This window comes from Ornithodoros turicata, chromosome 9 (assembly GCF_037126465.1).
Source record: "Ornithodoros turicata isolate Travis chromosome 9, ASM3712646v1, whole genome shotgun sequence".
NCBI classification, from domain to species: Eukaryota; Metazoa; Arthropoda; class Arachnida; order Ixodida; family Argasidae; genus Ornithodoros; species Ornithodoros turicata.
Window position 1 is genome coordinate 26,679,008 of NC_088209.1, and position 27,720 is coordinate 26,706,727.

The following is a 27,720-nucleotide window of genomic DNA, read 5'->3' on the forward strand; positions in this document are numbered from 1 at the left end:
TAGAGCACTATACGGTGCCACTAATGACGAAAAAAACTACTTTCTACGCAGCGACGACCAGGAGAGGAAGAAGAAAGCTGCTGTTCTGGGTGCTTTGCTGTGCCTGCTCCTGATCGGAGGCGTCGGAGTCGCAGCTGCGACTGGCGGTACGGTATTGATGATTCCTTTTGTGGGAGGCTGTCAAAAGTACGCCACTGGTATGCTTCAGCATGGGTACACGGGTACATGGGTACACATTAGTCACTAAGGTCACCGACCCCTGTACTAGGCCTATATACTTGGACTGATGCCCATCGCTCCCTTTGTGTAACGCCGGCGCTTTCGACTGAAGCGCGTCCTCTTCAGGAGGAGTATATAGTGTCTGGTCACTCTGGTCGGCACCAAGCGTGCGGGGCGCAGAATCGGAGAAGCGAAACAAATGTCCTTTTACAGCAGGTGACTAGAATGAACAGCAAATTCAACTCCCATTCATAACCAAGTGTAACCTACCTACACTCTTAAAAATGAACTTCACACATAGCACGCTCCTAACCAACCATCATTCCGAATGATATCATTCTGTGCATTGATTTGTTGAAAATGAGAGGAGGCGCCTATCTGGGACAGATTATCTTGTCCCAGATAGGCGCCTCCCCCCTGTTATGAACAAATCATGACACAGAATGATATCATTTGGTATGATGGTTGGTTAGGAGCGTGCTATGTGGTGAAGTTCTGTTTTAACAGTGTAGTGTAAGGATCGCATTCAAACTAAGTGAACAAACTAATGCCCTAGCCACACACTCTTCGAAATGAGCTTCACCACATAGCACGCTCCTAGCCAACCATAATCTCGAATGATAGTTATCTGCCCTGATTTGTTGAAAACGGGAGGCGTACGCCTGTTTTGTGACACTTATGCTGTTCGTAATTGTCACAAAAAAAGGCGTACGCCTCCCGTTTTCAGCAAATCAGTGAAGATAACGATATCATTCGAGGTGATGGTTGGATAGGAGCGTGCTATGCGGTGAAGCTTATTTCTAAGAGTGCACGGCAAGTTTAATGGATAAACGGAATGGAATTTTACTTCACCTACACTCTTAAAAGTGAGGGGGGGGGGGGGGGGGTGTCGAGGTAGCTTGCCGTTGTTGGCCGCACTCAAGTGGGCATCGTCACGACTATAGCCAAAAAAAGGAAAAGAAGGTGGGAGAAAGGGGAGTTGAGTACGCAACCTGTTTTCAACAAATCACGATGTCATTCGGGATAATGATTGGTTACACTCTTAGAACTTCACCACATAGCACGCTCCTAGCCAACCATCATCCCGAATGACAATGTTCTCACGTCTGAGTTGTTGAAAACGGGAGGCGGAGCCTATTTTTCGACACTTATGCAGTTCATAATTGTCACAAAAATGGTGTACGCCTCCCGTTTCCAGCAAATCTGGGGAGAGGACGATGTCATTCAAGATGGTGGTTGGCTAGGAGCGTGCTATGCGGTGAAGTTTTAAGAGTGTAACCAATCATTATCCCGAATGACATCGTGATTTGTTGAAAACAGGTTGCGTACGCCTCCTGTTTTCAGCAGATCAGGGAAGAGAACGAAGTCATTTGAGATGATGGTTTGGTTATGAGGTGAAGTAAATGCCATTCCGTTTAATGCATTAAGTTTGCCGTGTGGCTAGAGAAAAAAAGGAGTAAAGCGGGGGGTAATTGCAGCTTCTACTTCCCTAGACTGCAATTACTCCCCGTTTTAGTCCCATAACCCGACATTTAGTCCTGACTTTTACTCCCCAGGACTGCAAATTGTCACAACTTCGCGAATGGTCTCCTGAATGCAAGTCTACGTAAATATGTGTCCTTGGTCAATTTGATGGCATAAGGCTGTATAACTCAGCAAACGTAGCAATTTTCCACCCACACAGAGTATAAGAAACAGTTCTTTCTTCGCAAATTGTGCCCTATGTATGTCGCAAGATTTTTAATCACTCGATATATCACGATTGACGGTTTGCTTCAAAGTATTTTCATGCATGCACCCGAATTATGTACCTGTGACTCTTACAACAGCGCGCGGAATGCGGTCCCCACTCTGACATTCATTTACTCCCGAAACGGACTACTTTTTGTGGCAATGCATTTAGTCCCCAAAAAGAGTTTAGTAAAACAGTAGCCGTCGCGAGCGGTCCATTGTAGAAAGACACCCACGACATATGTTTTGCGTGAGACTCCTTTTTTCTTAGAGTGTAGGGTATAAGAAAACCACCAAAACACTGGTGCTTTGGTGGATTTCTGCGTATTAAACTTGTTGCTATCACTCTAAAAACTGAACTTCACCGCATAGCACGCTGTGCGCCAACCATTGTCACGAATGAGAGGCTTATCGCCTCTCATTCGAGGAGCGAGAGGGAGGCGTACGCCTTTTTGTGTCAATTATCATATATCCAAATTGGCGTACAAAAACGCGTACGCCTGCCTCACTCCTCGAATCAGAAGTTATAACCCTATCATTCGTGGCAATGGTTGGCGCACAGCGTGCTATGCGGTGAAGTTCAGTTTTTAGAGTGTAGCCTTTTTGTGACAATTAACATTTCCGCGTAAGTGTCACAAAAAGGCTTACGCCTCCCGTACAAATCATGGGAGAGAATGTCAGTCGGGATGACGGTTGGCCAGGAGCATATATAAGCATTTCACGTTGATTCCCTGCGTTTGACTATACCAGGTGTTTGTTAAATCCCGGGGTTAAATAATTCGTGAACGGGTGCACCAATAGAAGAACTTACCGCCTACAAGCTGCGCACCGTGTGAATGAGTGGGAGGCGCTCATTATTTAAAGAAAAATTCAAACGGCTTTCGTGAAAAAACAACTTCTAAAGCAAGGCGCTGTCGGCATTAAAATGATTATTACCCGTTTTGGGTACTTCAGAGGACGCCTCTTAGAGAAAAATCTGCCACCGATGCTGGACATTTGTTGCAGTAATTAATTGGTTTCGGTTTACATAATTTTGTCGCGGCTGGTCGCGGTGAAGCGCAAAAGAACTTCAAAAGAATTTCATATTAGGACATCGTGTGCTACGTTCTTTCATTGAGCATAATCATTGGAGAATGTTCGTCTACCTGTTGGTGTCCCTTTAAGAAGCCACATGTTCAAAAATCTAGGGATTACACATAAATTATTTGCTCGTTGTCCTGTGGACGCCAATGAACTGACTGCTGCGTATTAAATCTGCTCTGATTTCTGACGCGCTGATTCACGCGCTGCGAGCAGCTGCGTCGTACGCAATGCACATTTTTCACCATGGCCTATGCGCATGTGTAGGACCTTGAGGCGCCGGGGAGGATTATCTGTCCTCATTAGATGGCGCAGTATGGGTGGTATAGGGACGACAGAAGTGGGGCCCAGTGGGGAGACCGCACGAATGGCGCGACCTTGTCGGCCCCACTCCGAACCGGTTTTGGTCCTTTGTGCTATCCACGTGGATTTGTTTTGACGGGCGCCGAGCATGGTTCGCTGGAGAGCTGCTAGGATACGACGCGTATGTGAGAAAGGTCCATTTTGGCGCTGTACGCAGCTTTCACGCAAGAAATACGCACCATACGAGTCCGAACTTTACTCTGTCATGACACTCTTTCTCACTCCCTCTTCTTTTTGAGCCATTCCATGCTCCTCTGGAGCGACAGTTCGGGCTCGCACGAAAGCTATGTTAAACAATGACATACAAAATATTCCAGTGAAATGTCTCCGGCAACGCACTTGTCCGCAAAAATGTCTTCACATTCAAAGCCAGCGGTTGTGTATCGCCAGAAACTCCGACGTTTGTATTTCAGCTATTTTTTTTCAGCTTTTCAGCTTTATTTATCAGCTATCTCATGTCTCGTGACGGCGCCGAATATTGCTTCCAATGTAAACGACCGGTTTTCGCGTGCAGCTCTCGGAGGCGGCGGCGGCGGTGGCGGCGACGATGACGACGACGCCCCTTATACAGAACGAGATTTTTATGACCCAGCTTTACCAGCGCGCCCAACTGGTACATCGACGACGACAAGTACAACGACTACAACGACAACAACAAGTAGGTTTATCATGTTAAAACAAACAGCGCGTGCAAGTCAATTGACACCGCGGACCAGCACCTACACTGTGAAAACATTACTTCGCCGCATAACACGCTCTTAGCTAACCGGTATCCCCAATGACATCGTCCTGCGTACCAGCATAGAGAAGAGTAGAGTGCCGTAGAGGAATGCGAGGTGAAGTTTGTCTGTCAACCGCGCTTTCCCTCTGTGCAATATGGTTGGCCTATAAGATGACCAGACGTTCTCGTGACGTGCTCCCATTCTCTCAGACACATCCTCCTCCTATAGTTTTCGGTGCAGCGCGATACAAACGGCGAATTCACGTGGTCATTTTAGAGGTGTGCGCCGCGCCGCCGGCGGTTCTGCTCATCGGCGCGCCGCTATCGGTGAACAAAATTTTTTGCAAGTCGGTAGGGTGAAAACATGACCGTCGACGTCCGAAGTTTCGGATCGGGGGCAGGGGCACGCACTCGCTCGGACGCGTGAGTGTCGTCTGATCAAAGTAGGTATGTTTCTCGTGCGCACTGCAATTGTGTTTAGTTATGCTCATGCGTTTTCCTCCAATTTCGTCGAAATCTATTAGGGTGACGGACACTATTGTTATAGGAAAATTTATTGACGGTAACAACACACAACACTGCTGGCCAAACGTGTTTGTGAATACTTCATTATGTACATCGAAGACTGCAATGGGCTCTCCGTGAATAACCAGTACTTCTGCGAAGGGTCCCCCGGCAACGTAATAGCCACAGACGGAGAGGCTTCTGTATGTGTGATGTGATGAAAAAAAAAAAAAAAAAATTTTTTCTCAGCGCACACCTTTAGGACATGCAGTTTTTTTTCCCTTCCTTTTGCCAGATTCCGAGGAACTGCCTTAGCTTCGCCAAAAAGTCACAATCTCGTGTGTCTCGTGGCGCTTTCCGAGCTCCAGGAGTCTGCAAGCTAGCACTTTTTCCCGGACAGCGGAATGTCCAACTATATGCGCACCGCGAGGGTGGCGACAGCCCTCATTGGCCCGCACCTCGAAGTTCACATGGGTTAGGAGGCAGCGGAACCTGAAGACGAGCGACCGTGATGCCCAGAGCGTGATGGAACCGGCTAAGGCCGCCAGATTCGTGGCACTCATGCTCGGGTGACAACGGTCACGTGATCCAACGCGGTCGCTGACATAGCAATTTCCGAGCGCTAGGCCGTGTTGCCACGAAATGACCACCCGAATTCGCCAAAAGTATGCTGTAGCTGGAGAGAAGGAAGGCCCCTGCCACGTTTTTCTCACCCTGTCTGGAGGGGCGTGGAAGTGCGCGAAAGACTACAGTGAATATTGTGCCTGCTTGGAGCATTATGTATATATTTGTGCGAATAGTTATTGAAAAAAGCTTCATCGCGTCTTTCGACAACGTGGCACATTTGCACGAGGCAAAAACAGCACATTGTGCACCTGTTTAGTGCTCCTTTAACGATGTTGCCAGTTACTCTCGCATTCACACTATGCGTATGTGTAGTATGTGGCATCTTTCTCGTGCACCGATGATGAAAGACGATGATGATTCTGTTCTGTTCTTCTTTTCAAGCGACGCCGAAGGTACAACTGTCTATAGAAGGTCCAACCTTGTGCACTGTGACCATGGCAGAGCGTGAACTGAGCTTTCCTCCGGATGCCCTGTGCGACCTGCTTTTCTTCACGCATGTATTGTGTGATCCTTCAACGGACACGTTCGCCAGCCAGGACTGCGGCACCTTCCAGCAATTTAAGGCAATGGCACCACGGTTACAGAAGACTGAAATGGGGCTGTCCATTGATGAGCGGTATAACCTTTATCTAACGACAAACTAATGTGCAGGGTGTTTCACCCAGGGTGTCGAACCGCAAAAAATGCGGGTTCAGTTCTGGTTCGCGCTGCTTTGATTTCGTTCCGGCTCAGTTCCGGTTCGACCACACCAAAAATCGAAACGGTTCGTAAGCCGGTTAGCAGCCCCGAACCGGTTCGCGAACCGGTTCAACGCTTCCATTTTATATGTTCCATAGAATTGCTTTTATCAGGAAATGCGTGGCTAATACCTTACTGCTGTTGTCTGCGCTGACGTTTTTAGTGGTTAGGTACTCCCTTTAGCGAGAGAAAGGAGAAATGGATGAACACTTATTGCTGATGAAGCGGTGTAGTCCTGCTACTTTCCGTTCCCAATTTTTTTGTTTATCTTTTTTCACACGCACATTGCCAGCAAGATACACTGAAAGGAATCCTGGTAAGATGGACAGCGTTACATAGACGACGGTACTTCCCGGAACACTGCGTTCGCAACGTGAATCGATCCAAAACCGTACCGAAGCATGTCGAAAATAAGACTGCCAGCCTTACTCTGTCCGAACTCACAGCAGTGTACTATTTAATACAAAACATCAAGGCAATGTGTCACGACATAATCGCACTCCGAATAACTGCACTTACCTTATAAACACACAGAACTGAATTTACTTTACAAACCACGACCCAATCAAACAGGCACAGTTCTGCGTACGCTCTTCCTCCACATCTCATGTTTCTGACTTGTTTAATTTTTACTGCTCTCGTGTAAAAGGAAATGTTGGGCGCTTACTTAATCACATATTCGTCCTATGGAGATACATAACTAGCCTACTCCATTCCTGTTTCATTCGTCCGCGTAGCGCCTCTTCTCTGAAGAGTAAACGCCGCAACGCGTGCGTGGGGCGCTATCCGCGGCGCTCGCAAGGAAAACTGCGCTTCAACGTGCTAAAAAGACGCTGAAAGTATACTTACTATACATCCTCGTTCGGCTGCTAGGTGAAAATTTCCGAAATCCATGATATGGACGCGTGATGATACCAATGTGTCTTCATTCTGGGATTGAGAGGAGCTCTATGCTGGCTTCCTATATGTCCGAGCCGTTTTGTTGCGAACTGGTTACCGCTATTTTTTGCGGTTCCGATCCGGTTCGGGTTCAACAGTGTCACGCAATTTTCGGTTCGGGTTCGGTTCCGGCCAAAATAACGGTTCGGGTACGGTTTTCGGTTCGGGTTCGGTTCGACACCCTGGTTTCACCTAACGTGATAAAAAATTCTAACTGGGAATGCTTCCTCTTCTACACTCTTAAAAATGAACTTCACCGCATAGCACGCTCCTAGCCAACCATCATCCCAAATGATATCGTAATCTGCCCTGATTTGTTGAAAACGGGAGGCGTACGCCTTTTCTGTGACAATTATGAACAGCATAAGTGTCACAAAAAGGCGTACGCCTCCCGTTTTCAACAAATCAGGGCAGATAACGATATCATTCGAGATGATGGTTGGCTAGCAGCGTGCTATGCGGTGAAGTTCATTTTTAAGAGTGTAGACGCACATGTCGCGCGCGCTTGTTTGCGAGAATCGAGCAGGCCGGGCTAAAACGTAATTTCACATTTTTTTTTTTACTATTTCTGTTGCGATACTGGGCATATAGTTTTTGTTGGGTCCGTGGTTATCCGTGGATGGCCTCATACTTCTGTAAAAAAAAGTGAAGTTCGCTTTGCAATTTTCAAGTTCAATTGACAAAAATTTCCCGCAATTGAAAATTGTCCAAAGTCATCCTCAACAGTGGCAAAAATTTCCAGAAGGTAACTGCCGAAAATCCCACAATCCTCCAGCGAGTACGTCGCCAGGTGGAATTTTTTTTTATCCCTTTAGGTAAAGCACCCTGTGGAATGACCATACACACTGCTGATTGTGTTTCAACGTGAGGCATTCCAGAATGCTGTCAAGGGTGATCGCAATGACCACACAATACAGTGTTGTGCCATAAGGAAAGAGATCTGTATTTCTCTATAGAGCAAGGCAAAACGTGTAAAAGGACACAGTGAACAGTACCTATCTGATCATTCGATTATTCGTACACAACGATGTCGAAGGATGTGAAGTATCAAGTAGGACCTGTACCAGGTGAAGAGTACAGATTATTCATCCGTTGGTAACTGCAGACATAGCACCTATATGTAGCATGCAACGTCACCTCCAGCTACTCGATGTACTGTTAAAACGGAACTTCACCACATAGCACGCTCCTAGCCAACCATCATTCCGAATGATATCATTCTGTGTATTGATTTGTTGAAAATGGGAGGAGGCGCCTATCTGGGACACATTATCTTGTCCCAGATAGGCGCCTCCCCCGTGTTTTGAACAAATCAGGACACAGAATATTATTCGGAATGATGGTTGGCTAGGAGCGTGCTATGTGGTGAAGTTCTGTTTTAACAGTGTACGGCTCTGCCTTCCCGACACCTCCACTGCTTGGTCTTTTCTAGGGTCGCAACGTAAACGACCCGTGCCCAGTGCATCACATCTTATTGCATATATCGAACAACAGCAACCCTCCCTTATTTCTTTTCAGATATACGAGCATGTGTATTCGGTCCCTGAAAAACAAAGGTGGGCGTGATGATTTCTCGAGCCTCATGACTAACAAGATCAAGCACCACGGCTTGGTATCCGTCACGGAACTCCCCAACAGTGAGGTGCTGAGCGTGCTTACGGTACGTTCTAGGGACTCGTACAAGTGTTACGACAAGATTCCTCATGAGCTCACCTATAGACATACCTCTGTTTACAAACTTGTGACGTCACGAGAAGACTGGTTCGAGGTTATATCTTGCTGTGGAGGAGCAGGAAGCGGGAAAAACGCGTCGGCTGATATAGGCTGATAAAGCTCACCATCAGCATGCTTTGAGCGGCTGCGTTACGTAATCAATGACGTAAGGGCGCAGGTCGTCTATAGTCAGTGACAACACTCTGTGAAGTCATACACTTCACCCCCCCCCCACACACAAAAGAATCCCTCCGCGAAAACAGGGGGGGGGGGGGTAATGGCAGAATCGGCTCATCGTTGTTGGCCACACAGAAGTGGGCGTCGTCACGACTATAGCAAAAAGAAAAAAAAAAAAGGACGGACGGACGGGTGGAGGATAGAGGGTGGAGATGCGTAGAGGATGCATGAGTTCGTCGGGGAGAGCAAGGTATTCGATGGGTCGTTCATCAAGACCTGCCTTCTGCATACAGAGCATAAGGTTTCTTGCTTTAGCGGAACGTTCGGCAGGACGTTCCAGAACTTCAGCACGTAGCATGCTCCTAGCCAATCACCGTTCCGAATGATATAATTCTGTGTCCTTATTTGCCGAAAATGGGAGGAGGCGTCTATCTGACACATTATGTATGTCCCAGATACACTGTAAACGCTTTCACACCTTTAAAGGTGTAATAATGTGCGTGGCGCACGCCCTTTTTGGTGTAATTTTGGTAACATCATAATGGAGTACGGTTTAGCACTAATTTTCTTTACTCGCATGCTGTCTCTCCTCCAAAAATTCAGTCTTTCAAGTCTCAAAATTGTTGAACAATATTGTAGACACTTGCACGTGCTCGATTATCGCTAGCGATGCATATATGCATTAGCACGTATCTACTATATCCAAGACATAATGAGAGCAAGATTTGGACTGACACCTGATCTTTTGTAATGCTTCTTAAATTTTGTAAAATATCAACCTAGAGGTACAATGTTAGGCAACCAGGTTTAATGTGCATGGCGCACACCTTTAAAGGTGTGAAAAAGTTTACAGTGTAGGCTTCTCCCTCTGTTTTGAACGAATCATGACATAGAATGATATCATTCGGAATGGTGGTTGGCTAGAAACGTGCTATGGGGTGAAGTTGTATTTTAACAGTGTATAGACTCTTTTCATCTGACGTCACTGTCGCAGACGGCATAGCCTTTCCCCCTGCTTGTGGCAGCCATACTTTTGTGCTTGGCGCGTGCACGCTACCAGCTTTAACTGTGGTGCGAGCGCGTGCGAAAACAAAAGTATGGCGGACGGAATGAGGTCAGTGAAAAGGGTCTATAGGGGCAGCTCGGTCAAGTGGGGACTGGGCCGAGAGAGAGAGAGCCGGCACTACATCGCGAAGCGGCGGCGTCGTGCAAAGGCTGGTAGACAATCGCAGGAGCATTGCACGGATGAGTGGGCGGTCCCAATTGCAGAGCTTAATGGGGCTATGAACTCTACCAAGCTAGTCCACCGACTGTGTTGGTGGTTGGTGGTCTCTAAACGGCGGTTTTCACTTCTCTAATGTGACAGCTTTTGTATAGATGAATGATGAATCTGATAGGTCCGTAGCTTCACCACATATGTATAGGACTATATTCTCATCACGGTGACCTCGCGGAGCAACACAGCACTGAAAACAGTGAATATTAAGGTTTTTTGGTACGGTCTGAACTGGCTATCTTGGATTTGACAAGTGGGACTATGTTTAGAATTAACCTCGCTTCTCGATATTACAACGAAATTCATGTAAAAGCGCTCCGCATTATAAATGGCTGATGGTGTGTGACGTCAAAATCACGTGTCGCTATTGTCGGCAGATTATCGCAGGGCGGGGCATGAGGGCGAAAGAGTGCTGGGAATATTCCGTCGGTTTGGAGCCATTTACTTTTTGCGACAATTTTTTGAACACGTTCACCGTCGGCAGCGTATCACAATGCATAAAAAAGTGCGCCTCGTATACCTGTTGTGACGCCTTGTGACGTGCAGCGCTTCATCCCTGCTTGCGTTTCGGCTATGTGCCTTCGGGGCACAGCTTTCTAGTCTCACCAACACAAACTATATAACACAAGCGGTACAAACTTCAAGCCCTGCGGTAAGTATGGAACTTTGTGACGCAGAACACATGCACTGTGTGGGTGCCCTGCAAAGATTTCTTGGCAGCATCACCCGTATACCACGTCGCCAACAGACATCAACTGCCTGTGCCTGGAGCACTCGTTTGTCACAGCGTTAGGACGACGAGCTGTTCCTGGTACTCAAACACGTGATGTGATGTCTCCCATCCCATGGCCGCCGCATTGATGATGTCAGCCGTGTGGTATCACATATAGATAAGTTTCGGTATTTACGGTGTCGATTCTATACGCGGCGACTGCCCTTTACTGCACAACTTGGAATGTAGGTTGACATGCAAATGAGCGTCCTCTGGCACAACTTAAACGTCATTCAAATGGCAAAACTTGAGGGCGCACAACTACGCGCAACCATCCTTTCAGTGAATAACTTTGGCCTTTACAGTTGCTCAGAAATCTTCAACTGCAAGTAAATCCTGCCCAGGAACTAGGAAACACCAACTTTCTTGTCATTGGGATAAGAGCTGACGCTACAAGCGCAGACTTCAAAGCGTGGCTTGAACCTGTCAAAAAGTAAGTGCATCATTTACCCTGCCTGTTGAAGTAATCTATTACGTCTTCCCACACGTTAAATGCGTGCAATCAATGCAATGACATTTTGTGCACTTCACCATTCGTGCTTCCCGAGTGATATAGGGACAGCATAATACCTAGGGGTGCAACCAACGATGAAAGGGGTGCTGCGTAACAAACATCATTGCACCCCTAAAAATAAGTATGATGACATGTGGTGATTGTGAAAGGGCTCGCCGTTGTCGGCATCACAGATGTGGGCAACGTCACGACTGACGCCCTGGAGAATGTGCGTCCTGGGCAGACTTCTAAGGGAAAAGAGCCGACTTATGTCTGAAAGCGTCTGAGGAAAACCCCAGACAGCACAGCCGGCACTGGGATTCGAACCCGGGTACCTTCCAGTCTCAACGTGACATGGCCAGCACGCTAACTCAGCCACCCGAGATGGTTAGAGAGTAATGACATGATGCGTAGGGCAGCCCGAAACACTACTTTCTTACTATCCAGCCTATCAGCAGCAGAGCTCGGCATTTTGACTCACGATAACTCACGATCACAATCATCACCCAAGCAGCACAATGTACTGAAAGTCGAGTGCAATAGGGGTGGACGGTATGTGTCTTATCAATGTTCTTTAGTTTCAAGAGTCTGTTCAAGGCCTTCCACCTACCCGTCCACCCCTATTGCACTCGACTTTCAGTACATTTTGCTGCTTGGGCAGATATAGTGTGTGGCCGTTTCAATCGCACGTGTATGTCAGCGGTGCCTGTTATGGCGTCCGTCATCTCGTACTCACAGCAAGGCTGTTTGCAGCGCCGTGCGATACTGTACTCGCTCAGCCGAGGATCGCTGGTTATCGCAGACTACAACGCTACCAGAAACACACTTTTTTTTCAAGTGACACTGGTGATTGCCGTCACACGTTCGTGAATCGTGATATCGTAAAGCGTGATCCATGGGGCATTACTAGTGCACTCGTACGATAGCGATAACAACAGACCTGGCACCCCACAGCGCGAGCGGCCGACGCTGTATCACCGATGATGTGATACGGGAGCGGTCTAGGAGAGAATACAACTACTGTACAGAACTACAACTGTATTTCATTTTTGGGGGGAGAGAGTGTATCTTGCGACAGTCTGTTGCTTGTAAGTTCTGACAACAATTTACAATATAAGCAGGCTTCCAGTTATGGAAACCATACATTCATGTAGCGACAGGTAGCAACGGAAGTGACCGTTTTATTTTATTTATCTTTTGTTAAGACACTACAATCCTGTTAGAATGCAAAAAGATGCGTTGTCATTTGTACAGTGCTGGACAAGATTATGGAGCACGCTCCTGCGCATTCGTTCCTCAGACTGACACGCTGGCAGCAAATGGGACTGTATGGACAGACATGTGCTTATAGGTGTCCCGGCCACCTGTTCCATTGCCCGGTACCACTCGCTCCTAGGGTGTCCTAGGGGGGAGGAATGCGCCGGAGCGCGTTCGGTGAACTTTTGTCCAGCACTCTACCAAGCACAGTCGGCGTGCACTACACGTGCGTCAATACTGTGAATGCTGGTATACGACTGTTTTTATACTGTTGTGATTATGCCCACCGAAACCTGGGGCTCTGATAAGGACTATATACGATGCATTTCATTCCCGCCGAATCTCGACAGGTGTGTTGCAATCCTTGCTAGGATCCCAGAATTGCACTTTACTCAAATACAAACAGTACAATATTTCAAGATTCGTAAGTCATAAATTCACCCATATAATTATCAGAAATGTACTATACGAGTACTAAAAGTTTATGAGAACAAGGAAGCTAAACGAACTAAAGTAGCGTACCGTAACAACTTAAATATACAAAGGTAATGGGAAAACGCTACGTATGGTGTTTTCCATATTCATCCAATTTAATTCATCACTGACATCATCGCGGCTCATCGTATCACGTATGTCAAATGTGTGAAGCGGGCAGGGGGCGTAATCGCTTGCAGGCGTTGCGACCTGACGAGGCACTCGTCGAGAAGGACACGTGATAAAACACGTGCACGGCGCTCTTCGCACGATACGTGAAGGGCGTGGTGTACATCACGCGCAACGTGTCACGTGCCCATCTGTTTGAATTTCCTGCCACTCGTTAACTCGTAACGACCGTGACGACGATGAAGCGATTGAGCCCCCTTGCCTTGTGAGTGCCTCCCAGCATGGATAAACAAAACTTTCCCTTGAGAACACTTTATAACTTTAATGTCCTACTGAAATGCTCTTTTTGAAACGCAGCGCCACCAGCTGTGACATCGTCCTGCTTCACACGCACATTTCCCTGCGGAATGCAACTGCTTTGCTGCCCCCGTCAGGTGCCAGCATCTGGGATAGTAGGACCAATAAGCAGTTCAGCATGGTAAGTGTGCAATCTGGGATTGTTTTGATACGGAAACAATGTGTTTTTAACGAATATCAATTAGCCACTGCAAAATGGATGGTGTGACTACAACCAAGCGTCTGTTCTAGGTGCCACTGCGGGGTAAATCTCGTGTCCTTTTGTCATCGCGGTGTCCGGTGTCTCACAGCGTACTTCCCCAAAATAGTTTCTCCCGAGTTACGTTTACATAAATGTGACAAAAGCGTATCGTATCGACTTAGCGCGAAAAATGCTCTCCGACAGGGAGTCATCCCAAGTCAACCTATCTAATGGTTGGGCTAGGTGCGAGGAGGTGCCAATAACTCGATACAATGCGCTCTTGTGGTATATTTCTTGTTTTAAGAAGTACAGGGCTTCCCAGTCTGCCATGCGTCTTGCAAAGTTGCTCCTACAGAGATCGATATTAGCGCCCTCGCCACAGCAGCTGGCAACCTTGCAACGTGTGGCGGAGTTATGAGACGTCCGTGTCGTCACCTCGTCCGTTCGAAACTGAAGTTTTTCCGGGACCTTTTCTTTCGAAACCAAATAAGGGAACCAACGATGAACACTTCTTCTTTAATGGACACTGGCTCTCATGTAGCAGACTACATTTCTTCAGAAGACTGTAAACTGAAAAAATGTACATGAAAGCTATAGTGCCCATTAAAGAAGTGTTCATCGTTGGTTCTCTTTGGTATTGCCTCTACCTGGTTGCTGACTGGTTCCTCTCATCTACATCCGAAACCATATGGAAGAGACTGATGCAGAGTTCAGCGTAACGCCGCTACGGTAGCCACGTTACCGTTTAGAACAAACACACACTGACGGGGACGGCACACCGCACAGCTCCTGCGATACGCACACACGTTACCGTAATCGGTACCGTTACGGAATAGGTATCGAAGTGCGGGCCGTGATACTTTTTGTAGGTCGATATGGGAAAAGTATTTTCGTTACTAATTTAGAAAGTTTTAGGTCGACGTATAGAAACTTCGTTAACGATAACGTTCGATAACGTTTCGGAAACTGCCTGACTCCTTTGGAGTGGCTGACGGTGGCTGATATCTAATTGACAGCGGTACGAAGTCTGAATCAGAGGGCGCTGACGATTCTCTAAAGCTTCCTTGTATGGAGAAGCGATCTCCGTATCGTTTGCGATACCAACCTCTTTTTTTCTTCATTTTCATTGTGACTGGTCCGGCTAGCGCGGAGAGACGCAAATGTGTATGGAGCGCTAGCTATAGTGCTACTACTGCTAAAAGTCAACCAGAATGTCTAAGCTGTATGATAAATATATATATATTTTTTTTTTTTGCAAAATCGTCTTCGTGCTCCCATAAGTGAGATTTCGATGTTCCTCTCATTCCTTCTCAGGAAAAGTATACGGTCAAGTATTGCAGCACTTTTTTTTTTTTGTAGTAACGGTTGCGATACTCCCTTGCCCGAAGCATGTACCGGTATTTAGCCGGTATTTCACCGGTAAAAACCGGTAAAAAAACGGTATTTCACTACTTTTTACTGAAGTAACGAGTATCGGTATCGCGACACCATATTTTGGTACGTCACGTAAAAAAAAAGAAAAAAATATATAATTTCTCGTTCTACAGTTTTGTTTCTTTTCTTGCAGGATAACGTCATTAAGCAGATTTCGACCAACGTTTTCGCTGAAGATGTGGTGTACATGATGACTATGACGATGACTGTGCAGCTTTACTACGGGGACCCTCAGACCACCAACGTAGTTAGCACAGCAGCAGCAGATTTTGCAGAGGTATATACAGCGCTCGATTTATTCGGTGATTTATTTTGCACAGCACAAGTCATGCAATGCGGTGCCCCACACAACGTGGACTTTAGACATCGCCGTTTATACACATCCGTTCTGTTGTGATCCTTACAATATCTTCCTATAATATCGAATTTCATCTCTAATTACCGCTGTCTCGTAGCGTATACATAGGTATATGCTCGTAGTTCTGAGTGAATAAGTAATTCCACATCACCATGTATTAAAATGAAATGAAATGAAATTAACAAGAACAAGAAGTAAACCGAAGTAAATATAAAGAATGAGGCGTGGAACACTGTACGCAACAAGCAAGAGGCATAACATCTAACAAGGGTTAAAAAAAAGTTCAGAAGGACTTCATAGGTATCGGGCGAGTTTGGAGTGAGAATCCGAGAAACACGAGCAATATGCCTTCAGCAGACGCGGTGGCGGATCCAAGAAGGGGGGGCGATCGCCCCCCCCCCAAAACGTCAGTTTATATAAATTGGATTTCCCTCTCCCCCTCCCTCACTACGCACTCCGACAAAGAAACCAACCCGAGGGTCTGGATCCGCCCTTGAGCAGACGCAGACGTAGCCCTGGATACGAACCACTGGTGGCCACAGGCACACTCTTAAAAATGAACTTCACCGCATAGCACGCTCCTACACTCTTAAAAATGAACTTCACCACATAGCACGCTCCTAGCCAACCACCATCCCGAATGACAACGTTCTCGCCCCTGATTTGTTGAAAACGGGAGGAGGAGCCTATTCTGTGCCGTGCATAATGGCACAAAATTGGCTCCTCCTCCCGTTTTCAACAAATCAGGGGCGAGAACGTTGTCATTCGGGATGGTGGTTGGCTAGGAGCGTGCTATGTGGTGAAGTTCATTTTTAAGAGTGTAGCCAACCATCATCTCGAATGATATCGCTATCTGCCCTGATTTGCTGAAAACGGGGGGCGTACGCCATTTTTGTGACAATTATGAACAGCATAAGTCACAAAAAAGGCGTACGCCTACCGTTTTGAACAAATCAGGGCACATAGCGATATCATTCGAGTTGATCCTGAGTGTGAAATCGTCGCGCACATATCCGTGTCAATTATCATGAACTTGAGTAAATTCGGCACGCGCTTCACATCGGTGGAGTAAAAAAGCGACCCTCGCATAATAAAAGTTAGGTGAAAATGCCGTTGGCAGCATGATTCTAGGTGGCGTAGCTTTTACGTTATGATTCAGTGTCACGTTTTCTGTGACACCCTGTATGCAATACATGGCGAAGAACACCCACTCCTTCGAACCTTTCCAGACAATGAACCTAAGTTACTTTGCACTGAAGGATCCTTATTCCGTGCCTCACACAGGATCACACAATGCACGTATGAGATGACCACTTAGGTTCCACCTCACCACTACCCTCAGGCCTTGTCCCCTCGCCCCTGGTGTAGTCTGGTGGATACCACAAACGTTCCCATTGTCCAAGAGAACTCCCCTCCGTCCTGTGTGGCCAACGTTTTTCTGCCGCCGAGCGAAGTAACGTGGACGCGACGCCATCCTGGAATGGTTAGATTGGAAGGCGAGGACGGATTTCACAATCTCTGTGCAAAAGCCCAGCAAACCTGGCCTGTCACACATGAAATGCTCAAGTCAAACTGCGAACACAAGGTTAGAACACAAGGTCAAATTTCAACAATTTCCCAGTGATTGCTAAGGACGACGTTAATTGGGAAAGATGTAGTACAGGTTTCCTTGGAAAACCTGCATCGCTTGTCGCTTGCAGAGTTTCCCACAAGATGGTCACATTTTTCGTATAGAGCATTTCATGCGTGGGTTTGGTTTGCTGGGCTTTTGCACAGCGGTTGAAGGTAGCAATGGGGTGGAACCTAAGACAGTGGTCATCCCATACGTACGTTGTGTGGCCACCGCGTTAAGATGGATAAGGTACGGGGTAGAGATCACACCTTCAGTGAAACGCAAATTAGGTTCATAGCCTGGGAAGGGGTGGGTGTTCTCCTACATTTATAGCGGGGGTTGTGTATTTTATTCCGTTGTCATGTGGAAGGACGTGTGTTGGAGAAACAGGGAGATGTGTTAGAAGAGGGCGACAACAGCCTTGTGGCGCATGAGCACTGTGTCTCGCGCACTCATTCTAGCCTGTCGTAGCCTGTCACTAAACCTGTTGTTTCGCACTGCCGCACTGCGCTCTTACTTCTTCAGGTTATGGGCCCAGTTTTTGCTAATTGAACTACCGCTGCGTCAGCCGTCGGAGTTATGGCAGACTCGGGCAAGTTCATGGTTGCGAAGTTGACAGACGGCAACTACCAGGCTTGGAAATTTAAGATGAGAATGCTTCTGATCCGGGAGGACACTTGGACATACGTTGCAGACGAAGCCCCAGTGGATCCGTCGGCTGCGTGGGTTGCTGGAGATCGGAAAGCGCAAAGTACGATTTGCCTTAGCGTCGATGACAGCCAAATAGTGCACGTCTGTAACTGCTCATCGTCGAAGCAGATGTGGGATGAACTGAAGAAGGTTCATGAGAGAGCAAACCTCAGTAATAAGCTGTATTTACTGAGGAAATTATATCAGTCACGATTGGACAAGGATGAAGAGATGCCAGTCTACATAAGGCGCACCTTGGAGTTGGTGGAGCGACTACGAGGAATTGGGCAAGAGATAACTGACTTCCAAGTCGCTGCTCTTCTTCTTAGCGGGCTTCCGGATTCCTACGAAGCACTGGTCACCGCACTTGATACACGGCCCGACGATGACCTCACGCTCGAATACGTAAAAGGCAAGCTTGTAGACGAATTTAAAAGGAAGCGAGAGATGACAGTTGTGTCAGCAATGACCGACTCGGAAGCGGCACTTCGTGTGCAAGGTTCCCGTGACACGAATACGTCCAGCGATACAAGAGAGTGCTTCTATTGTAAGAAGAATGGACACATCAGAAGGAACTGCGCTGCTTGGAAGGCGCAGAGAAAATCGCAGAAACAAAGAAGCAGACAGCGTGCTAAGACGGCAGTATCTCAGCACTCGTCTTCGTCGGAGATTGCTTTTCTTTTATCGAGAAATTCTTCTGCCAAGGATTGGTACATCGACTCAGGCGCCACAAGTCATATGTGCAACGACCTGAACTTTTTCACGCGGAACTTCAGGGAGAAGACAGAAGTGGTTACAGTTGCGAACGGTCAGCACGTTTCTTCTCAAGGCGTGGGAGATGGCACCCTGCAGTGTCGGATATCGCCGTCGGTAGTCAAGACTGTTCCTGTCACAGAAGTCCTTTACGTGCCTTCTCTGGAGGGTAACCTCCTTTCCGTGAAGAGATTAACTGGTCTCGGCAACGTGGTGACCTTCCGGGGAGACCGGTGCACGGTTGCTAAGAATAAGCAGGTCTTGGCTACAGGAAAGCTCGAGCGGGACCTTTACCGGCTTGTGACAGCTAAGACCGAAGTGGCTAACACTACACAAGCTTCGCATCATAGGAATTGCATCCACATTTGGCACCATCGGTTAGGGCACCGAGATGCACAAGCCGTAAAGCAATTGTACAGGGATGGTTTGGCAGACGGAATCCTTATTGAAGACTGCGACCGGCTGCTCAAATGCACAAGCTGTATAAAAGGAAAAATGAAGCGGGCATCCTTCCCAAAAGTGAGCGGTTCAAGAGCGGAAGGCGTACTGGACCTGGTACATACGGACGTTTGCGGGCCCATGAGGGTTCTTACGCCGAGCAAGAACAAGTACTTTGTAACGTTTATCGATGACTACTCTCGGTACACTGTGCTATACTTGCTAAAGTCCAAGGACGAAGTACCTTCGAAACTTAAAGAGTACCTTGCATTAGTAAAGACTAAGTTTGGCACGTACCCGAAGGTCCTGCGTGGGGACAACGGAACCGAGTACACTGGCAGTACATCTCGACTGATTCTGCGAGACTGTGGGGTTGAGCTTCAGACCACCGTTCCGTATAGCCCTCAGCAAAACGGTGTAGCAGAAAGGAAAAACCGCACACTGTGTGAGAGTGCCAGGAGCATGCTTTTTGGAGCGGATATGCCAACGACTTTTTGGGGCGAAGCCATCGTGACGGCGTGCTACCTCCAAAACCGACTACCAGGCAGAGCAGTTCACAGAACACCTTACGAGCTGTGGCACAGCAAAAAGCCGAGCTTGGAACATCTCAGGATGTTTGGGAGTCACGTCTTCGTGCATGTTCCAAAGGAAAAACGGTCTAAATGGGATGCTCGTGCTGTCGAAGGGAGACTGGTTGGCTACGGAGAAACTCAGAAGGGATACCGAGTACTTCTCAAGGGGAGTCATAAGATAAAGGTGACTCGGGACGCGGTAATCGATGAAGCTCCAATCATACAGAAGTTCTGCTCAGAATCGTCTCCACCATGTCACCAAGAATCAGGAGATCACCGGCTACGTCATGAAGCGGGTGCAGACAGTCCCAGCGAGATAGAAGTAGAGATGTGGCCGAGCATATCTTCACCCGGGGAAGAGGTCAGTGGTACACCGGGAGAGGATCGAGGGACAGCCGTAGCTGAGCTTCGGCGTTCGGCTAGGAGCAATAAGGGCGTCCCGCCAGACCGATTTTCCTACATCGCTCAGGCCGCGCCAACTGCTGATCCTGGGAGCTGGAAAGAAGTTCAAGCATTGCCAGCTTGTGAGAGAGTGAAGTGGATTGAGGCTGCAAACGAAGAGATTGCTTCACTTCACCAACTTAACACGTGGGCTCTTGTGGAGCTTCCCCCTGGAAAACGACCATTCGGTTGCAAATGGGTTTTCAAAACAAAGAGAGACAAAGACGGCAATGTTGAGAGATACAAGGCAAGGCTCGTTGCCCAGGGGTACTCTCAAAAATACGGAGAGGACTACGACGCTACTTTCGCCCCCGTTGCAAAGCTTACGACCTTGCGGGTTCTTCTCACGGTATCAGCTTCACGAAAGTTGCAGGTTCGTCACTACGATGTGAAGACTGCTTTCCTCAATGGAGTGATTGAAGAAGACATATACATGAGACAGCCCGAAGGTTTCGTTTCGGTGGGTAAAGAGCATCTAGTCTGCAAGCTGCAGAGATCCTCTATGGGCTCAAGCAGGCCGCAAGGGCATGGAACATCAAGGCAAACGAAGTCTTTCTTGAAGAGGGCTTCAGCCGTAGCGAGGCAGACCCCTGCCTCTACTTCAAGACAGAAAAAGGCAGTCGCATATATATCCTTCTCTATGTTGACGATATGCTGATTTGCCACAAGGATGATTCAGTCATTACTGGAGTCTGGAAATGTTTGAACAAGCATTTCGAGCTCAAGGACCTTGGGCATGTCAGCCGGTACCTAGGAATCGAAATAGAGAGATCAGAAGATGGTTGCTTCTACATCCACCAAGCTAAAAAGATCGACACCCTTCTGGAAAAATACCAGCTCATGGACGTCAAGCCTAGTCACACACCTATGGACCCCGACTACCTGAAATTTAGTGGGGATCACAGCTTACTGCCGACCAACGATCAGTATACCGTCAAGCTGTCGGGGAGCTGCTGTACTTGAGCACAACTACGCGACCGGACATTGCTTGTGCCATCGGAATTCTTTGTCGTCGCGTGAGTAAGCCACGCCAGCAAGACTGGAATGCCGTGAAAAAGCTTTTACGTTACTTGAAGTACACCAGAAGCTTAAAGCTGAAGCTCTCCGGGCAGCCAGGTATGAAGCTGGAGTGCTACGTGGATGCGGATTGGGCAGGAGATGTGTCGGACCGCAAATCGACTAGCGGGTACTTCGTCCAGCTGGGAGGCAGTCCCGTCTCCTGGTCCACGAGGAAACAGATGTCTGTAGCATTGTCATCTACAGAGGCCGAATATGTCGCAGCGGCACACGCGTCACAAGAAGTTTTGTGGCTTCGACAGCTCTTACAAGTTTTTGGTTATGACCAACTTCAGCCGACCTGCCTTTACGAGGACAACCAAGGCTGCATCAAGCTTGCACTTCGCGAGGGACACAGCGCGCGAACAAAACACATTGACGTGCGACATCATCATCTCAGAGATTTGGTCCAACGCGGAGTCATACACCTGCAATACTGCGAAACAGCCAGGATGGTCGCCGACGCATTAACCAAACCCATCCCGCGACCGCGACTACTGCTTCTGAGGGAGCACATGGGTCTCTTTGAGCATTAGTTGTCGAGGGGGGGTGTTAGAAGAGGGCGACAACAGCCTTGTGGCGCATGAGCACTGTGTCTCGCGCACTCATTCTAGCCTGTCGTAGCCTGTCACTAAACCTGTTGTTTCGCACTGCCGCACTGCGCTCTTACTTCTTCAAGATGCTTTAATGAGAGGCTGCGCGAGCACAGGAGTAACCAGGGGTCCCTGGTCCCAGTTGCCTCGTCATGTTCAGGGATGCTTCTGCCAGTCTTTGATACGACAGATATGACTCCTATATCACGGGACATACATCGCGGTGCTCCGACAGAGGCCTTGACCGTGAAAGAGGCAAAGGACGCAAAAAATGAGAGGCTACAGCAGCACTCCCGGCGTGTGCTTCGAGCCATCTTGTAAAGTAGTTTATTTGTGGGATAGCTTAGAGTTTTCAGAATTACCGGGGACTTTGTATCTACTTTATGCATTTGCTATAGTTCAAGTCGAGCCCTGTGCTGGATTTTTGTTCCGTATTTGTGTGACAAACGATTAAACAGCTGTCAGGACCCTACAATTTGTTCTCCAATAACGTTCGCTAACAAATGTAACGTGTACCAGAGTGAAAATTAATCTAAAACCTGTCTTCTGGAAGGCTTGCATCTGTATGCACAACGCGGTTAAATGAAAAGCTGGCTCTTTTCATGCAGACCTGCAACAATCAGCTTTCAAATCCCAAGGAGGTTCATCCCGAGCACTATATTTTTGTAGCAAAAAATTTCAGCAGCGGTAAGACAGCTATCAGACTTTTCTACGATACGACCGCAACAATGAAGAAAAAGGTACGTACACCAGACAGTATTCGAAACTCTAGCTATACAGTGAAACCCGCGTATCACGATATTGACGGTAATCGCAAATTCCATCGTTTTACGGGGTACATCGTTAAACGAGGGCTGACGTAAATAGCGCGTCCCCGAAAAGTCGCGCGCCACACCGCGTGTAGCAAAAGAAAAAGAAACAGGTGCTAAAAAAACTCGAAACTGTGTGACATCGCACTGGCTTGGGAGAACAGCGATCAGAACTCGTGGAGGGAACCAGGGAACATAGCGGGACAACTTCTGGCAACACTACACGTCACCATTCCGCAAGTCGGCTTCAGCTAACTCCTGCGTACTTTAGGAGAAGCTCGCTTTAGAACACTGTCGCGGGACTCGCGGGTGGAAAGCATGTGCTAGGCCTTTTGAATCATCTCGCGGATTTGAGCAGCATTGGCCAAGTACGGAGACCCAAAGCGTTACCACCTACCTCTTTCACTGACAGTATTAGAAAATGAACAGTCGCTGTCTATTTTCTTGCCTCAATTTTTATTTTGGTGTAATTCTTTTGATGTGAATTTCGGACGAATTTTTTCCGCTACCCCGTGAGATTCGTATAATCGAGATTCTACTGTATCTTATCGCGGCGAAAATCGCGGCGAGGTTTGGCGCACGGGACAGCGCCCAACATCGTTATACGAGTATCGGAACGGCGGTCTCCATCGCTATACGCGGGTCGTTTCCCCGCAGAAACAACGTATATTTTGACGGTAAAGTCAACAACCATCGTTTTACGAGGGATACCGTTAACCGCGGATTTTACTGTAGTTGGGTAACGGGATAGAATCAGTGAAAGAACAGTAGAAGGGGGTATCGTGGTCTACGTGTATCCTAAGATACACGAATCAGCAAGGAGTATCCGTATATGGTGGGAAAATTATGAATTATAAGCCTGGCGGAGAAAATATGCAGCAATGACCTGATGGAGACGAATGTGCGTGTACTGTAATGCAATGAATGTCTTGCATTACAAAATAACCTACCTACTAGGTCTCTGGTTCGAAATATCGCGTAGTGAATATCTGCACTTGCTGGACTGAAATGATGCTTCCATTTATTTTCAGTTCGACCTTGTAAGAACAGCGACTGAAGCGAAAAGTCCGGCCATCAAGCATCTGCGAGGTTGGGCTTTCTTCGATGTGGACCGCGACGATCCCGGGTCGATATGTGGCCCAGCGTTCAACAGGCTATCTGCAAGCGTCCAATACTTGCACCCCTGAGACGGAAAATACATAGACACTGTCGTCTCTCCCAGTTATTGGTGTAGTCGCTTTCACCGGCTTGCAAGAAGCATAACGTGACCCGCTTTTAGCAAAGCAACATTAGAAGCGAGCAAAGGCCTTTCAGCACCCACCCCGCACCCCTGCAGAGACGTACTCTTAAAAATGAACTTCACCACATAGCACGCTCCTAGCCAACCATCACCCCGAATGACAACGTTCTCGCCCTAGATTTGTTGAAAACTGGAGGAGGAGCCTATTTTGTGCCGTGCATAATGACCACAAAATAGGCTCCTCCTCCCGTTTTCAACAAATCAGGGGCGAGAGCGTTGTCATTCGGGATGATCGTTGGCTAGGAGCGTGCTATGTGGTGAAGTTCATTTTTAAGAGTGTAGGAAGGGTCTTATGCATGTCTTGTGGTGCCCTCTTAAAAAGGGTGCACGCTGGGAAAGGGTGCACGTTAAACTGTGTGTGTGTGGCAAGTGTGGGAGTACACCCTAGAGTCCCTTTTTTAAAGAGTGGATGAGGATCAGATAGAACGGCGAAAACACTCTCGTCGAAGCGCTAGCAACTGTTTGTATTGAAAGCAATGAAACAGTTTGTATTGTATGCCTGCCCGCGGCAACCTCTAAATGATCAGGCGATCAGTTCACGGTGAACGCTGACCCGATCTATACCAAGGTTTCGGAACAGAATTAAGAGTACGGGGCACGGCGGTACGGGGGCACTCGCGGCGCTTAAACGGAGTGCTTCATGGTTGATGGCATGCCTTTGCCGAGCGATCTTCCTGACGGTATTGCGGCATGCTGTTCGGGGAGAATCGTCCGTCCGGGAGATCCGTCCACTCGCGCTAGCAACTGTTTGTATTGAATGCAATGAAACAATTGTATTGCATTGTATATGGAGTGCCTTGCTGCCCGCGGCAACCTCAAATGATATGAACACCGAATCTTGTTAAACAGGTAAGTATTCATAGCGGGCATCACGGGAATCGGAATCAGAACGGGAGAATCAAACTATGAGGTTTTGCAGAATTCCTTCGAAAATTCGTGGGAACTCGTATAACTGACGCCGTTTATAGAATACTTCGCGTTCGAGTCCGTAGTGGTGGTTTGACCAAAAACGTAGGTCCACGACCACTGTTCTCTTCCTGGGTTTTCGAGCAGGTTTGGTTATACTCCTTTGGTTGTACTCGTTGGGAATGTCATCCCAGGTTTTCTTACTTCCGGGAAACCCGGAAGTTCAGCTGTCACGGAGGCTTACATGCTATGTGGAAAGTTTCAGCTCACAAAATGGTGTGGTTTTCGTGACATCGAATAAAAACTAGTCCTCTGAAGACATCCGGTTGCCCCGAGGATCCTCCATGTACGTCTGCTGTCACGTGAGCATGACGTCCCCATATGGACACAGTGGGGCGCAGAACTGCGCCGCTGCTGGGACTGAACCGCATAGGCTGCGTCGTGATACCTGCCTGCACTGACGCTACATTTTACTCCATAATGTGCGATTGCTACTCAAAATCGTCATAATGGGCAATTGCTAGCACGCAACAACTATCACGCAAACAAGCATGCGCAAGTCACGTGCGGCTTTACCGTTATGCACGTCATGCGAGAGCTCGTTGCGGCCTTTACTCAGGACCAACTGAGGCATAGAAAATCGATTATGAATCGCGCGATACGATTTCTTCTGAAATATTTTGCACGGTGGTTGAGGAGTATTAGAAATCGTAAGACGGTGTTTCCCAGACCCATGTTTTCGACCGGACTCTCACTTTAAAATCGCTGAACTCCTCCAATGCAAACAAACTCAATGACAAAAGACGAGACGAACACATCATTGCCCAAACAGCACAACACCTTGGCCCAATATTGGCTGGCCATTTGCAATAATGGTCCAATATTGGTCCAGTATTAGACCGCTATTGCCGGTATCCAGCCAATATTCGGCCAATATATTCCGCTGCTTGGGCGGCTATGCACAGCTGTCCTTTTCGGTTCCCTCGCATTGGGTTTTCGAGATTTTAAGAAATGAACAACCAACCAGCCAACATTCTTACAGTCATCAACGTTTTTTACGTCATAATTTTGTGCTTTTGACTCTCTCCTTCTGTCAGTGACCTTCCCCCTGGGAAAATCTGATCACACGAGTTGTTAATTGTCACGAAGCGAAATGGGCCGGCGAGCCGTCGAATAAACAGCAAACGGTTTATTAAGCACAAGAGTGATAGCTCTCTGAACACAACTGAGTCTAAAGAAAGAATGAATGCTCCAGCCTGGAGCGCACAAGCATTTAAGCGTCGCGCCGAAAGGTCCCGAAACAGCACGTGCGTTTCCCAGAGAGCAGGCGATGTGTCTGGAAGCTTCTTGCTGCTTCTTTAGCACGCGCCGGGATGAGATGTACCGTTTCGTGCCTGCCCTGGAAGTTCCTCGAAGATGATTCGTGGCACTGTAGTTGAGCCTACGTCGTCCCTTCATCTCTCTCCCTGTTTTGTTCGGTCCAAGTTACTGGTAGGAGGTTTGATTGTGCCCTTGCGCCACATGGCACTCCCTGGTTCTCACTCGCTTCGTTACTGTCATTTGAGGCAGTTCGGGCGGGAAAATGGAGCCCGTGACATCTTGCATCACATAGTTCTTCTTCTTCTTCTTTTTTTTTTTTTCTTTTACGGTCTCTATGTATTGTCTGCGCTTTCCTGACAATTCGCGACATGAGTGTTCTTAGGATTTTTTTCCAGGGGAGCGCAAAGTGCGCAAGCAATAGCGCTGCGAGATCAACCCATAGGGGACGACCCCGTCCATCGACCTATGGGGGCGACAGCGCTTTTGCGGTTCGTTCCCTGAAGATCCGTTCACAGTTCGGATATCGAGGGTTCATAAACAGAGGGAGAAATATATGAAAAAAAAGTTTGGTTCCTTGTGACGCCGTTCATAAACCAAACGAAAAATTACCAGGTATTTTAGATGACAGATTCCCCGCTTCCAATGTGGTCGCCGTGCCGTGAAATGCGGAAGCAAAACAGATCCACGACTTTCGAATCGTCATCGCTGAAGGGCCTCCTCATTGGCCAACACGAATGGTGTGCTAATATTAGCGCTGAAAAACTTGACTAGAGCTCAACTCCGGCAAGCGCTAATTTTTAGCGGTTTGGAGCATTGTGAGGAGGAAAATGTAGCACTATTTCCTAGCGCTATATAGCAAATCGCTATATGTCTGAACAAGCCTTTACGTTTTAGCTTTATATTCTAGCATATAGATAATTTTGTTGCAAACAACCAAGGCGTAAAAGACAGAAGTTGTGCGCTGTACTGTCTGTCCTCTTACGGCTTTCTTCTGGCGTTATGTTTTCTGGGTTCATATTATATACTTCGGGATCAGCACACAGTCTTGTGCACTTGGGAACGTGGATTACTCGAGAAAGAATACTTTGCAGAGCACAGCTGATTGCTCCTGCGCCTTTCAACGTTTCAGTTCAGATTAATCCGTCTGTTCTGTTTCACGCTCTTGAGTACGCAATAAACTGGCATGCACTTCTTAATTAACGAAAAACATTTCTCGATCGTGACTGAACACTGATACAAACAGCAATGTGCTTTACGAGTATACTTTAAAGCAATTTCGCGAATACTTTGTACGTTACATCGAGTATATCTGTAATATTATCATATGGTATAATATTGTACTTCAAGTACAAACGATGCCAGACACTTGGTACTTTGCTTTCTGTATAATTTTGAGGTACTTCGCCCATCACGGGTCCCCAGTTGCAAGCTGGGTGCCTTGCTGTCACGGCCAGCCTTTGATTGGACAAAGAAGAACACGGAACCGAGCAAAGAGCAGTTGCAAAGAGAAAAGTTGCAACTGACGCGTCATCACATCGCTTTAATCTCGACCCTCACCCTCCGGTGGTGGTGGTGCTGGTGAAAGGGCTCGCCGTTGTCGGCCTCACAGAGGTGGGCAACGTCACGACTGACTACCTGGGGAATGTGCGTCCTGGGCCGACTTCTAAGGGAACTGTGCCGACACATG

At 47.7% G+C, this 27,720-nt stretch overlaps 1 protein-coding gene across 1 annotated transcript; it reads left to right on the plus strand.

Annotated features, from left to right (window-relative positions):
- The first annotated feature begins 53 nt into the window (after positions 1 to 53).
- Positions 54 to 23,726, plus strand: LOC135368474 (uncharacterized). Its single transcript, XM_064601794.1, has 9 exons — positions 54 to 146; positions 3,908 to 4,051; positions 5,627 to 5,861; positions 8,441 to 8,582; positions 11,166 to 11,293; positions 13,571 to 13,691; positions 15,319 to 15,462; positions 22,307 to 22,438; positions 23,539 to 23,726. The coding sequence occupies exons 3-9, from the start codon at positions 5,680 to 5,682 to the stop codon at positions 23,692 to 23,694; spliced, it is 1,005 nt and encodes a 334-aa protein (XP_064457864.1). The 5' UTR covers positions 54 to 146; positions 3,908 to 4,051; positions 5,627 to 5,679; the 3' UTR covers positions 23,695 to 23,726.
- Positions 23,727 to 27,720: the final 3,994 nt, after the last annotated feature.